Source organism: Culex quinquefasciatus, chromosome 2, assembly GCF_015732765.1.
Source record: "Culex quinquefasciatus strain JHB chromosome 2, VPISU_Cqui_1.0_pri_paternal, whole genome shotgun sequence".
NCBI classification, from domain to species: Eukaryota; Metazoa; Arthropoda; class Insecta; order Diptera; family Culicidae; genus Culex; species Culex quinquefasciatus.
In genome coordinates this window covers 219,426,592-219,442,193 of record NC_051862.1, presented here as the reverse complement: position 1 = coordinate 219,442,193, position 15,602 = coordinate 219,426,592, and the positions used below count along the sequence as shown (strand labels likewise).

The following is a 15,602-nucleotide window of genomic DNA, read 5'->3' as shown; positions in this document are numbered from 1 at the left end:
TAGTTTTTAGTTTTTAGTTTTTAGTTTTTAGTTTTTAGTTTTTAGTTTTTAGTTTTTAGTTTTTAGTTTTTAGTTTTTAGTTTTTAGTTTTTAGTTTTTAGTTTTTAGTTTTTAGTTTTTAGTTTTTAGTTTTTAGTTTTTAGTTTTTAGTTTTTAGTTTTTAGTTTTAGTTTTTAGTTTTTAGTTTTTAGTTTTTAGTTTTTAGTTTTTAGTTTTTAGTTTTTAGTTTTTAGTTTTTAGTTTTAGTTTTTAGTTTTTAGTTTTTAGTTTTTAGTTTTAGTTTTTAGTTTTTAGTTTTTAGTTTTAGTTTTTAGTTTTTAGTTTTAGTTTTTAGTTTTTAGTTTTTAGTTTTTAGTTTTTAGTTTTTAGTTTTTAGTTTTTAGTTTTTAGTTTTTAGTTTTTAGTTTTTAGTTTTTAGTTTTTAGTTTTTAGTTTTTAGTTTTTAGTTTTTAGTTTTAGTTTTTAGTTTTAGTTTTTAGTTTTTAGTTTTAGTTTTTAGTTTTTAGTTTTAGTTTTTAGTTTTTAGTTTATAGTTTTTAGTTTTAGTTTTTAGTTTTTAGTTTTTAGTTTTTAGTTTTTAGTTTTAGTTTTTAGTTTTAGTTTTTAGTTTTTAGTTTTTAGTTTTTAGTTTTTAGTTTTTAGTTTTTAGTTTTTAGTTTTTAGTTTTAAGTTTTTAGTTTTTAGTTTTAAGTTTTTAGTTTTTAGTTTTTAGTTTTTAGTTTTTAGTTTTTAGTTTTTAGTTTTTAGTTTTTAGTTTTTAGTTTTTAGTTTTTAGTTTTTAGTTTTTATTCGAGCCACAAACTCACCGTAGGTCGAAGGCAGTTGACTGACGAGAAAAAGCCCCCAGCCAGGCAAATAAAAATAACAAAACAAACTCCATTGTTTTACGCTCGACCTTTCCAAGTCGCCAGCAAACCGAGTGTATAAACGCCTAATAAAATTAATAACAATATATCATCCTTGCACCCTCTCAGTCTTGAAGCTACACCACTTTTTCTCCCCTTTCTTTTCCCTTTCGTTTCCCCCTTCCTAACCCTCTTTCACTGTAGGTTTTTCCGCAAGCAAGCAAACTCGTAAAAAGTTGTGTGCGATAATAAAATAATTGTGTGTGAGCAAGCAAGTCGACGGAGGGGTTGTGCAACGTATTTCTGCATCCTTCCTTTCCTCCCTCTTTTTCACACCCACAACAACAACAACAAACTTGTGACGATCGTAGTAGGCAACGATGACGTCCCTTCCCACTTAGTAGATTTGTTGCTGTTGTTACACGTTTGAAGGAAGGAGGAAGGTGAGCGTTTTTCCACCGCCTACTACGACTACCGGAATGATGATGGTGATGATGATGAGATGAGTGAAAAGCTTTGTTGTTAGAGGGCACTTGTGTGTGTGTGTGTGTGTGTGTTGGTCAACGCGGTTTGTTCTTCATTAGATGAATGGGAAATGCCTGTTGGGTGTTTTGTCCCCGTCCCGGAAGTCCCGTCATGGCCTGCCCCGATGTCCATTTATTTAGTTCCATCGAGTGGAAAAGGGTATAAACACTAGATTTGTAAGAGGGGGTGGGGAAGGTGAATCCCGTTGGGGATGTCCTCTCGCGTTCTGGATGTTGCAGTTGACGGAAAAATATATGTTTAAAAATACTGACAAATATTTAAATTAAAAAAAAATAATACTCAGCTTAATGTTGAGATTGAAAATATTCAAAACTTTCCAACATAAACTTTTTTTCCGTGCCCTGACAGAACAATAAAAATGGTCGGATTTTTTTCTCGCACTAGCAGTTCCATGTTTTGTTTGCGGGATAGCCAGTCAGTCGTATAAATTTGTGTTTACATTGTATAGTTGGTTTAATCAACGTGTTCGTTTTTGCACGGTTCTACATGCCAGGTGCGATTGGGCTTTGGGAATTGCTGCAAATTGTATTCAGTTTGGATGAGTTTTGGAACTTTTGATTGAAAAAGTTTTTGGATTTTGCTTGAAAGCAATTGAATTAAATGATTTTTTTTCGATAATATTAGCTTTTTTGTTAATGGTAATGAGTATTTTAATAAAATTTAGTTTTTTAATTTGATTTTTTTTTCATTTCAATTAATGTTTATTTCGTTGCTTTCATTTTGTTTATATGATACATAGCTTAGTGCTTTGAAAATCCGTGTGACGTGTTATTTAAATATTCATTTTTTTTGATTAAAACTTGAAAACTAAGAATTTTCACGCAGAGTAGCATCAATCCAGTTCAAATAGTACGTAATATCCGCAAAAATGGCAAATTTTGTTTTCAGCACCCCATCGTACTCATTCGTCGGCACCATCTTGCTCAAAACTCCCCTCAGGAACCACTTCCCTCCATCCTCCAGAAATAAACCACCTCCGGTGTCCCCAAAGTCCGGCCCTGTTCCGTTCCTCGAGCCGGCGCAAAAAGTTCTCGATTTGACGTAAAGTCGCTTTAATCGATCATGATCTCGCGTGCAATCACTTACCGAAGCAATTGGCATTGGAAATTCTTTCAGGATTTTGGTTTGCTGATTGAATCTCTCGGTTCCATGTTTTACGAGGTAGCCAATCTGGTTGACGATTTTTTCCAGAGCTGGATCAAACTGCCACAAGCAGATCGGTTGAATTTCTGAAGAAAATTTGAGGGGATTTTTCAATTTGATCAACGCCAAATCAAGCGATTTTCTTGAGTGTGGAAAAACATTGAATACATCATGTGGCGTTCTCGATTGACCAAATCTGACGAAGAATTGCTTTAGATCTAGATTTCCAAGAGAGATCAAATTGACCGAAAGGGCGAACTGTTCAGTCAGAAGGTTTACTCCACACCAGTAGGTGGACTGATCGGGTTGATCTTGATCCCTTCGATGAAGGCTTCCATGCCATGGCCATTTAGCTTGTTTGGAGGCACTTTTTCTGTATCCACACGTTTTAGCTGAAAAAGTAGTATTTATTTAGATAATTTCCACAACAATTTAAAATGGTATGCTTACCACTGAGTGAATCATCAAACTGCATTCCAGTAACGGCTCCAATCCAAGGTAGATAAGTCTGAACGTCTGTGAACGACCCTTTACTGTGGCAATTGTGACTCTTCAATTCACTCTCAGAAAAGGCAGCAATTCCAACGAGGAACCAAACATCGTCATTCTCCTTGGCAAACAATCCTCCACCAATATCTTTCCTGCAAATTTTTGTCCCATTTCTGTTTTTACCACAAATCAAACCAGAATCCTCCAAACACCCGTCATTCCTCTCAATAACCAAACTAGTCGTCCTCAAGAATCGCAGATCATCCCCCTCCGAAAGTCCCCAACCAGCAATCATCCCACCAATCCCAACAAACTGTTCAACCCTCCCGAGACAAATCGGTTGAACGTAATTGCTGAACCGCACCGTGCTCGACAGCTCCAACAGGGCAATATCGTTCCTCATCCCAGCCCATCGAGCCCCCTCCAAAACCCTGAAGATGTCCTCAACCGCGCTCTGCTGAAACGTCGCCCAGTTTGTACTTTCCATATCGTGCAGGCCCAGCTGGACGAGCAGACCATCACTTTCAAGTTCTGCGCCGGTGGCCGTTCTCGTGCAGTGATCGGCCGTCAACACGAAGCTTCGACTGATAAGACTGCCTCCGCACACGAAATTGGCCTGGTTTCGAGTGATTCGATGGTAGACGGCCACGTGCCACGGGAATTGACCGGGGTAGGCTGCATTTTCACGGGGAGGAAGGTTCTTTGGTTTGATCTTCTGAAGGCCGCAGCTTTCTGTACTTTGAGTTGAAGAATTGTCGAAGAGTAGTAACAATAATATATGAGTCACTAAAAGTAGACTGGAAGAACTCATCCTCAACTTAGTTCTTGTTGAGCGCAGAGTCGACACTGATTAAGCGCAGTCAAACTCAAAATTAAACTGTATCAACGCACAAACACATTCAAAAACATGAAATTCTTTGAGATTGAACCATGAATAAGAATGAGGTATTCCAGACCGACAAATACGTCACAAAACACACTAAAAATTCTACTTAATTGATTTTAAAATATCCTCTATGTATTCCATATTCCTAAAATCATAAAATCATAAAATCATAAAATCATAAAATCATAAAATCATAAAATCATAAAATCATAAAATCATAAAATCATAAAATCATAAAATCATAAAATCATAAAATCATAAAATCATAAAATCATAAAATCATAAAATCATAAAATCATAAAATCATAAAATCATAAAATCATAAAATCATAAAATCATAAAATCATAAAATCATAAAATCATAAAATCATAAAATCATAAAATCATAAAATCATAAAATCATAAAATCATAAAATCATAAAATCATAAAATCATAAAATCATAAAATCAAAATAAAATCATAAAATCATAAAATCATAAAATCATAAAATCATAAAATCATAAAATCATAAAATCATAAAATCATAAAATCATAAAATCATAAAATCATAAAATCATAAAATCATAAAATCATAAAATCATGAATGAAATCATCTGGGTAATTCTCTACCAACTCACACGAAATCGGGAAAAGTTGCCCCGACCCCTCTTCGATTTGCGTGAAACTTTGTCCTAAGGGGTAACTTTTGTCCCTGATCACGAATCCGAGGTCCGTTTTAATATCTCGTGACGGAGGGCGGCACGACCCTTCCATTTTTGAACATGAAAAGAGGTGTTTTTCAATAATTTGCAGCCACAAACGGTGATGAGAGAGGTGTCAAAGGGACTTTTATTAGACGCTAGATGCATCAAATTGAAAAAACGTATTTTCATCGAAAAACACTAAAGTAAAAATTCTCCCATTTTCCGTTACTCGACTGTAAAATTTTGAACATGTCATTTATGGGAAATTTAATGTACTTTCGAATCTACATTGTCCCAGAAGGGTTTTTTCATTTAGAACAAAATTTTTATTTTAAAATTTCGTTTTTTCTAACTTTGCAGGGTTATTTTTTAGAGTGTATGTTCTACAAAGTTGTAGAGCAGACAATTACAAAAATTTTGATATATAAACATAAGAGGTTTGCTTATAAACATCACGAGTTATCGCGATTTTACGAAAAAAAAGTTTTGAAAAAGTTACTTTTTGCGTTTCTCTTTGTTTCGTCGTCCGTGTCTGTCGCGGGTGACCATGAACGGCCATGATCGATGACGACCAACTTTTTCAAAACTTTTTTTCGTAAAATCGCGATAACTCGTGATGTTTATAAGCAAACCCCTTATGTCTATATATCAAAATTTTTGTAATTGTCTGCTCTACAACTTTGTAGAACATTATTACACTCTAAAAAATAACCCTGCAAAGTTAGAAAAAACACGAAATTTTAAAATGAAAAATTTTGTTCTAAATGAAAAAATGACCCTTCTGGGACAATGCAGATTCGAAAAGTACATTAAATTTCCCATAAAATGACATGTTCCAAAAATTTTTACAGTCGAGTAACGGAAAATGGGAGAATTTTTAAAACTTTTTTAGTGTTTTTTTTGATGAAAAATACGTTTTTTCGGAATTTTGAGTACGCCATCAAATCGGGCGTCTAATTTTACATAAAAGTCCCTTTGACACCAAATTTCTATCTCATCACCGTTTCTGACTGCAAATTATTGAAAAACACCTCTTTTTTCGCATGTTCAAAAATGGAAGGGGTCGTACCGCCCCTCCGTCACGAGATATCAAAAAACGGACCTCGGATTCGTGATCAGGGACAAAAGTTACCCCTTAGGTCAAAGTTTCACGCAAATCGAAGAGGGGTCGGGGCAACTGCTGTGTGAGTTGGCGGAGAATTACCCATCTAGAATCTTAAATCTTTAGTTTTTTTTCGAGTATTTTGAGTATTTTGAGTCTTTTGAGTTTTTTGAGTATTTTGAGTATTTTGAGTATTTTGAGTATTTTGAGTATTTTGAGTATTTTGAGTATTTTGAGTATTTTGAGTATTTTGAGTATTTTGGCATCTTTATACTTTTATTTTGAGTATTTTGAGTATTTTGAGTATTTTGAGTATTTGAGCATTTTGAGTATTTTAGCATTTTGAGTATTTTGAGTATTCTGAGTATTTTTGAGATCTTTATATTGATATTTGAGTATTTTGAGTATTTTGAGTATTTTGAGTATTTTGAGTATTTAGAGTATTTTGAGTATTTTAAGTATTTTGAGTATTTTGAGTATTTTGAGTATTTTGAGTATTTTGAGTATTTTAAGTATTTTGAGTATTTTGAGTATTTTGAGTATTTTGAGAATCTAAAGTGTTTTAAGTTTCAAATCTGGACAATTTTATTCCCTTTTTAGTCACAGCACAGCTGCTCAATCATGCCATTACATCCCTCAAAAAAAGGAAAAAAAGGAAACTTTATCCCCCAAGTAAACACCACTGATTAGCATTAATTTGTTTTCCTAATCAAAATCTTGCTTACAGCTACTGTGGACCAAAAAAATACCCTGAACCTTTTTATCCCTCCCACCCTTTTTCCGAAGCTGTTCCAAAAGTCACTTTTCATCACACCAGCTGTGACAGAGAGGAAGAAAGAAACCTTTTTTTTGTAACTTTACCTTCAGAGCAAGTGATGTAGAACATGGCAAAAAAAAAACAAATCTTGTTGTGGTTGGGAGAGTTCTTTTTTTTCTGGTTCCTTCGGTCGTGTTGATGATAAAAGGTACAAAGGGGGTTGCATTATTCATGGCTAAGGGAAAACAATTCTTGAGCTTTTGTGCTACGCTGAGTGCTGCCAAGCCTGGGAAAGCTGCGAAAGTGGAAAAGTTTTTCCATTTGAATGTGTCGCAGCAGTTGGCGAACTTGTGTGATCGAACACAAATGGTTGATGTTTTGTTCGATAAGTTTTGTTAACATTGATTACATTGTCTGGTTAAGTGGCTTGGTTTTATGTCAGATTTGAAAAGCATCTGCAAGCATAACCTTGCGTTTTGCAGCAAACAACTCCTAAATCATCTCACAATATGGTCATTATTTATTGAGTCGTTATCGAACCAGACTTTCTCCTCTCTGAATAGAGTCATGTTTATCAACCTAAATTACTGCCTGCCTTGTAAATTGTGGAGCTCTTCTGCTCAATTTACCAGCATCCGAATCCTATCGCAAAATCTGCAAATCCACTGCATCGTACAGAGAGGCTCATTCATCGTTTCGCCAAAACTCCTCACTCCTAACCCGATCGAATCCTGTAATAACTTAAGCCTGCATTGTAATCCCACGTCCAGATCCCTGGATTGACGGGTTGAGTAACTAAACAAATGCGGCAAAACACCATATTGACAGACACAAATTACTCATCTTCTCAAATTGAGTTGAAGCTAGCTTTTGGATTGGGGGGGATTTAAAGTGTTGGCAAACAAATATCCCTCCCCCCTCCCAAGCTTTCCGGAGATTTTTGCTCATGGCTGTCGTCATCCCGGTCGTGGTACGATTGGCAAACTTGGAATCACTGGAAAGTGAAACTGAGAGCACACAAAAACAGGAAACGAGAGGAGGAAAATTCCATCGTGCAGTACCACTACTCTACTCTCCACCCAATCTGGATTAATTGAATTTACAAACTTGAATGGATAATGTTGCGAGCGGTTTCTGTCTGTGCCGGTTGGCTGGATGTATCGAGAAAGTCAGAGCCAGAGACTTTGCAGACAGAGCAATTGACTGGGATCGGTGCCGGTTGCAGTGAAATTCTCGAGGAAAAATTACGTATACAAATTTGGAGCACGGTATGTCCACGCATTCTTCCTCACGAGTTGATTTTGAGATTTGTGTGAATTTTTGTAGAAATGACTGATTTTTTTAAATGTTCTTTTTGCACTAATTTAAAAAATATTAATAATATCGTTTTGCCAGAGAATCGCTCAAATGCCAAAGTGTGAGCTTTTTGGCACTGCCAAAGTAATTCAATTCAACCCCTGACTAGCTGAGCGCTCCTCCAACCATTTGAGGGAAGAGCAATTTGTCGACTCTTGTTGTTGGTTGATTGTAGGATAGGAAGGCTGGGGAAAAGGGGTTCGGTGCTGACTTTTTAATGCCCATGTGGTTTTGAATCGCCACACTCTGCATTGCTGAACCGCCGACTAAACCATTTTGAGGGGAAAGCAGGGGGAGAGCTTTTCGATATTTGCCAAACAAGTCGATGGTAGCGCCATGGTTCTGTGGTGGGGGAAATTTATAATTGAGGACCAGAGATTAATTTTAAAAAAATAATTCAAGCTTGAAGTTAAAATACTGACTAATACTGACCTTGTTCAAACTAAAAATTTAAAATTGACAAATCACCCCTAAAATTCTGCAACATAATCTGCTTAATGAATATCAATATTTTGCCGCGTTGAATGAAATTTGGGAAATTTCACTCCTCTCTTTGGCCAAAGAGCAAGAAAATTGTGTGGTGTTTGCTCACCAAAAATTTGTTTGAAAACAAATTAGATTTTCCACCAGCGCCAGCGCTGGCTGGTGTTGTTTCCGTTGAAAGCAATTTTCTCGCAGCACAATTTAGAATCCTCTGTGCAATTCAGCTTTAATGAACTCATCTCTAATTTATTCGTGACGGAGCTTTCGAACAGAAGAAAAAGACAAATTGACCGAAAATCAAGATGGAAATTTCACGAAGAGAAAAGTCCCAAGCGCTTTTTGATCATTTTTCGGTTGATTTGTGAATTTGTTCTTTTTTCTGCTCCGTCTTTTCCCAAGGGAATCGCTTTCAAATTTACCGGAATTGCGTGACTGGCGGTTTGATTGGTGAGGGAATAATCAAATTAAGGTGATATTGATTGGCGATTGCTGATGGACTGATGATGAGGGATTTTGTCAAGATGATTTTATTTAATGTCAGTAATTTTGGTAAATGAAAACTTATTTTAAAAATATTCAATACTAAAAATACTCAAAAAACTAAAAATACTCAAAATACTCAAAATACTCAGAATACTAAAAATACTCAAAATACTCAAAATACTCAAAATACTCAAAACACTCAAAATATTAAAAAAAAACTTAAGATTTAAGATTCAAGATGATTTCATAATTTTTTTTATGATTTTATGATTTTATGATTTTATGATTTTATGATTTTATGATTTTATGATTTTATGATTTTATGATTTTATGATTTTATGATTTTATGATTTTATGATTTTATGATTTTATGATTTTATGATTTTATGATTTTATGATTTTATGATTTTATGATTTTATGATTTTATGATTTTATGATTTTATGATTTTATGATTTTATGATTTTATGATTTTATGATTTTATGATTTTATGATTTTATGATTTTATGATTTTATGATTTTATGATTTTATGATTTTATGATTTTATGATTTTATGATTTTATGATTTTATGATTTTATGATTTTATGATTTTATGATTTTATGATTTTATGATTTTATGATTTTATGATTTTATGATTTTATGATTTTATGATTTTATGATTTTATGATTTTATGATTTTATGATTTTATGATTTTATGATTTTATGATTTTATGATTTTATGATTTTATGATTTTACGATTTTATGATTTTATGATTTTATGATTTTATGATTTTATGATTTTATGATTTTATGATTTTATGATTTTATGATTTTATGATTTTATGATTTTATGATTTTATGATTTTATGATTTTATGATTTTATGATTTTATGATTTTATGATTTTATGATTTTATGATTTTATGATTTTATGATTTTATGATTTTATGATTTTATGATTTTATGATTTTATGATTTTATGATTTTATGATTTTATGATTTTATGATTTTATGATTTTATGATTTTATGATTTTATGATTTTATGATTTTATGATTTTATGATTTTATGATTTTATGATTTTATGATTTTATGATTTTATGATTTTATGATTTAAGTATTTTACATTTATTCCTTTGATCAAAAAATCTTACTGTAATTCGTCGTTTGCATGTTTCTTTGGTACCAACATATGTTTATAAAAAATTTGAACAAAAATGAGCATCAACAAACAAACTAAAACTTCATGATTCGTTACACAACATGAAATGCCTCCTTTATATCTCCCAAATAAATGGCATATTAACACACAGCCCAAGCAATCCCGGGGTTATAAATTCCCAAAACATATGAGAAACTAATCCCAGCTTTCCAGCCCTTATTACCTTTTTTTCGTGTACATTTCCCAATTTCACTCCTCGCAAATCCCATCAGTCGTTTAACCTGCAACATTATTACGCATATATATATATATATATATATATATATATATATATATATATATATATATCCCAGTCTCACCCACTGCTGGTTAAAGGTTTACTGAAACTGGAAATTGAACTCAACAAAGGGCAAGGGAAAGTGAATCGGCTTTTCGGTCTCATTTTGGAGAGTAAGCCGTCTCGCACAATTGCTCAAACCTTACCCTCGCTGGTTGATCCCATTTAAATAGGATTAAGTCTTGGACGGTTGTTAAGAGTTTTAATTTGTTTGTTTGAAATAAGAATTTTAAAGTTCATCAAACATTTTTTTTATCTTAAAATGAAATAAGCATAAATTTTATAAATATTTCAATCTTGTCACAAAATCACCTTAATCAAGACATCAATCTTGTCATCTTTTCCGGGCCCACACACCTCATTACCATATCAAAATTGCTCCCAAACAATGCATTTTAACACCCTCGAGATTTGAACTTGCGTTGTTTTGCGGTTCATGATTTTGGCTCACCCCTCCACCATAGAAAATTTTATGTGGAGGAAAAGTTGTTTCACACGTGCGTGCGTCGAATTAATTGATCCTTATCAAGAAACCAACAAATGAATCCTTTCCCCTTCTTACTCAATGTTTGAGAAGAGGGTTGAAACCATCAACAAATTGTACGCACACAAATCGTAAAAAAAAGAGTGAGTAATTAACCCATTTTCCCTAAAGAAGGAAAGAAGGAAAAACTTTATCGCTGAAATTTCATCTTTCGGGAAAATCTCTCAATTTTCTTTGCTCATATTTTTCCCTCACTCCAAAGTGAGAGTGATTGTGACTTCGCCCCACCGAAGAATGACAGGACAAGGGATGATGCACTTTGCAACGCAGCGTGAAGTTTTTGCAGCCAGCATGACTGAGGGGGTGAAGGAGCTAACGATGCATGCATGTTTGTGTTGTGTTGTGCCTGGCAGTGACTAAAGTGTTTTGCATGTTTTTCCCTCGTGGAGAAGCAGTGAGAAGCGTGGAGTTGATTATTGTTTAGAGAAGCGTTGGTGAACCTCGAAGGCGCTGTGCGTTATTGCTTTTAGTTGGGTAAACTTGGGTTGTGATTTATATTTTATGCTGGAATATGAGTGAAAGTAACCCTCAATTGCCATAATGTTGCATTTTTTATTTGTTTTTATTTTTTTATTTTTAACTTTATTAAATTTCAAAAATCAAATCAAAATTCGAAAAAATCTTAATAAAAGTGGCATATGAAGGTTCAACACCCTCCTCCCAAAAGTGCACCAAACGCACGTTATTGCTCAAACAGCACCCCCTGCAGAATGTGTGAAACTTTGATTTTGTTCGGAGAGGAACATACTGTTACGAGTTATAAATTTGATGCTTGTGCAAAAGTTGAAAATATTATAAGTCTGGAAATGTTTTTCCTTTTAACTTTAAAATAAATTTTATTGTCTTGAGAAAAAAATAAACATTTCTTTCATAGGTTCTTCCATAGCCTTGAAAGAAATATTGGTATTTGATTCCACTTATTTTTCCCATTTATAATCCATTCCCAAAACTAACCTTATGCGAAATAGGTTTATTATTATAAAAAAAGGCAAGATAATTACTAGAAAGCACTAGAATTATGAAATTCAAACGAATTCGGTTGATTTTGACCATTTTTTATTTATGTGATTTGGCTCAAACTTTGTGGGGACCTTACCTATCACCAAAGAAGCCATTTTGTGTCATTGATTCACCCATACAAATCTCAAATTCAAAAATTAAAAATAGTGATTTTTGTAAAACAAATTAAGTCTTGTACTTAAAGTTTATTGATTTTTTTAATTTTTCATTTTTTCGAAAACAATAATTTTATTGATTCACTCATACAAGTCTCAAATTCAAAAATTCAAAATAGTGATTTAATGAAAAAATTAAATCTTGTACTTAAAAATTATAGTTTTTTTTTAAATTTTCATTTTTTTTCGAAAACAATATTTTTTTAAGAAAGCAAAACATTCAATATTACGCCCTTTTGAAATGTCAGTCTTGATTTAAAAAAAATCAAAATATTGTTTTCGAAAAGATCGGATCATTTAAAAAAATCTAAAAGTGTTCAGTACAAGATGATTTTTTTACAAAAAAACGCTATTTTCAAAAAAAATCATAACTCGTCGGCAAAAATTTGGTCCATACTAGAAGTTGCTTAAAAGATATGGGTCTTTGTTCCATAAAACATATAATTTTTTTTTTAATAACTATTACGGGTTTTGGGAAATAGTTTTTTTGTGAAAAAAGTAAACTGAAAACTTACAATTTTGTCAGTGTACCTACTATTTTTTTAAACGGTCCACATCAATACCTACAACTTTGCCGAAGACACCAAATCAATCAAAAAATTCATTCAAAAGTTACAGAGTTTCGAAAATTTACGAACCATTTTTGTCTGAATGCTGCCAAAATTGTATGGAGACTTCTGAGTCAAATCAAAAAGTATAAATAAAATCAATTTCCGAGTTTGGTGAAGAATTGCTCTCCTTTCTCCAGAATAAACTATTGCCAATTATGACGTATTTTCCACAAATATTGTTATTGTTTTTGGTTATTGGCTATTTATTCACGAGAATTGAAAAATTGAAGATTTGAAGATTTGAAGATTGTAAGATTGTTAGATTGTTAGATTGTTAGATTGTAAGATTTGAAAATTTGAAGATTTGAAGATTTGAAGATTTGAAGATTTGAAGATTTGAAGATTTTTGAAGGAGGGTTAACCTCATTATTCAATTCATTATTCTCATTATAATTAACACTTATTTAATAAATTTTCATAAAAATTACTATAGATTTACCTACTATCTAAAAACAAGGTTCAAGATAAGTTAACAGTCCAAATTTGAAGCATACCATCCAATTTTTATTGGTGTTGATAATCCCAACCATACCTGTAGAAAATTTTCTATGCATTCCAAAATTTGTCCAAAAAATATTTTTTTCTAGATTTATAAAACACTAGCTAATATTACACATTATTTAAAAAAATAAAGAAAATCTTCTAAAATTGTTGATAAAAAAATCTTTTTTGAAAAAAAAATACTAAGAAATTAAAGCAGCTCACTCAGATCAAACATCAAACCAACAGCAAAACTGACAGCGTTTCCCCTCCTTAGTTCTGAGTTCTACTCTTCAATCTGGTTTGTGTCTCGGATACAGTGGATTCTGTGAGTTACAACCCACAGCACATCAGCACACCGACGGGGATTTCCCCTTAACACTCGAACGCCCAACGCATGTCCAACTTACACGGACGCCCAAGCCTCCCATAAAAGTTGGAACGGTAACTTCAACACGCCCGTTCTTGGGCATAACTCAACCAATCGGGACGATTCTTGTTCCCAGTGATTTGTAAGAATGTCTAGATGATCCTAAAATTTTGCAGAACTTGATTTGAACAAATCTGTAATTTCTGCGACCGAAAACATCGTTCCAACTTTTTTTAAACGACTGCCTCCGCGGAATTTTCGGCGAATTTTTTTTTACACGTGAAAAAAAAAGTTGGAACGATGTTTTTGATCGCAAAAATTACAGATTTGATCAAATTAAGTTCTGCAAAGGTCTAGAATCATCTAGACATCCTAACAAATCACTGGAAAGAAGAATTATCTTGATTGGTTGAGTTATGCCCGAGAACCATTGAGTTGAAGTTACCGTTCCAACTCTTTTGGAGCCTTGGGCGTTGGAATGTTAATTTTATTTTTTAAGGGGAAGTTGAGTGCACACTGCTGGGACTCACAGCCAGCTGAGATTCAAACAAGAAGCTTTAGCTTGAACATGAAAGAGGGACTGAAAGTGATTTTGCAGCTCCTCTAGTGGGAAAATGTGGAAACAGAAGTGTGATTTTGGTCTTTATTTTGATTGAATTGTAAAACTAAAATTTCCATATTTTTTTGTATTTGATCTTTAATATGAAATAAATAAATATATTATGAAATATTTAAAAATATTCAAATCGAATGTAAGAATTGTAATCAACTTCTCAAAGAAATAAAAATCAAGGATTGATAAATTCAGATTAATTTTTTTTTCGGCAATTTCGGAAATAACAAATTAAATTCTAATTAAATTGAATACCATGCCATTATGATTTTGGAAACTTTTATTTCACTCTTTAATATTGATATAATAGTCGAATGACTAATTTAATGGTACTCAAAACATTAATGATTTTGGGTGAAAAAAATTGAGCCAATCATTAATTTATTTTAATCTGTGAAAAAATCGTCTATTTCAATAATTGCGTGATTTATGGATGGTCCCCTACCCATATGCAATATCTTGTAGGGCTTACGTTGACGGTTTTCACACTCAATTTTATAATTCTTTCTGAAAATGCACTTTTTATTTATCATCTCATGTTGCCAAAAACGAAATGGTACTGAATTATGAGTTACTATTAATTGTTGAAACAATCCAACTTGAGAAATACGACACGTCTAAAAACATTGCATAGTTCGTTTTCACCGAAGTTTGATTTTCACCGGCAATCACATAAACAGTCAATCCTCGCAAAAACCAACGATTGTCCTTCCGTACAAACAATCCACCACCCGCATCGAAAGGTTCCGGCCCACTTCCGTTCCTAGCTCCGGCGCAAAATGTTTTAGAATCTTCATACAAAATCTCAAAATCAGCATGATCTTTCACACAATCCTCTTTACTAGCAGCTGGCATATAAACTTCTTGCGGTTTCGTTCCTTGTCTGAACACCCCAAATGTCACCAAAAATCCCGTTTCGTCCAGAGAGAAACCTCCTTCCGACCACAGACAAATGGGTTGCACATGCTTCGTAAACTGCAGCCGACCATCCAGCTTGAACAAAACCGCCCTCCGCGGATCTTCGCGATCTTCGGAGCTCAGATACGCCTGCTCAATCGGTAACTCCTGGGTAAATTCGTCTGATATCCCTACCGCAGGTTGTCCCACCCTCACTCGAATATTGTCCCGATCAAACTCGTACAGCACGTAACCTTGCAGGGTTGTCACCACAAAGCGATCCGTCAGCACGGTCACCGCGAAGCTTTCCGACTTGGGGTACATTTCGCGGAGCAGTTTGGTTGACTGGTTGAAGTGGAGCGTTCCGTGCCAGGGCCATCGGGATGATTCGTCCGGTTGGTGGCCACAAGAGTCACCTTGAAAAAAATATTTGAATTTTAAATTTTCATATGAAAATTTTTGATAATACTTACGAGCTGAATCTATGCTTGACTTATTTATATTTGTTTTGGAGGAAATTGAATTCCTTATTATTAACGCAAATATAAATATTAAATGCGAAGTAAAACGCATGGTAAACAACGTGAACACTTTGTTTGAAAAGAAGACTCTCTCAAAGACAGCTCTTTTACTACTGATGATAGGAATTTTAAGCGT

At 33.4% G+C, this 15,602-nt stretch overlaps 1 protein-coding gene across 1 annotated transcript; it reads right to left on the bottom strand.

The window, feature by feature from the left end:
- Positions 1–3,340: 3,340 nt before the first annotated feature.
- LOC119766504 (coagulation factor IX-like) lies at positions 3,341–15,269 on the bottom strand. The gene is made up of 3 exons (XM_038251093.1): positions 14,999–15,269; positions 3,388–3,698; positions 3,341–3,346 (listed from the first exon to the last, which is right to left on the bottom strand). Exons 1-3 carry the CDS (start codon positions 15,267–15,269, stop codon positions 3,341–3,343), a joined length of 588 nt encoding a protein of 195 aa, XP_038107021.1.
- Positions 15,270–15,602: the final 333 nt, after the last annotated feature.

Bases quoted from the DNA above. Each gene is read 5' to 3' on its own strand.
- LOC119766504 (XM_038251093.1), bottom strand. From the start codon at position 15,269: ATGTACCCCAAGTCGGAAAGCTTCGCGGTGACCGTGCTGACGGATCGC. The intron at 3,699-14,998 runs GTCTGTGGTCGG...GTGAAAATGCAG, and splicing joins GAAGCATGTGCAACCCATTT to CCTACCCCGGTCAATTCCCG.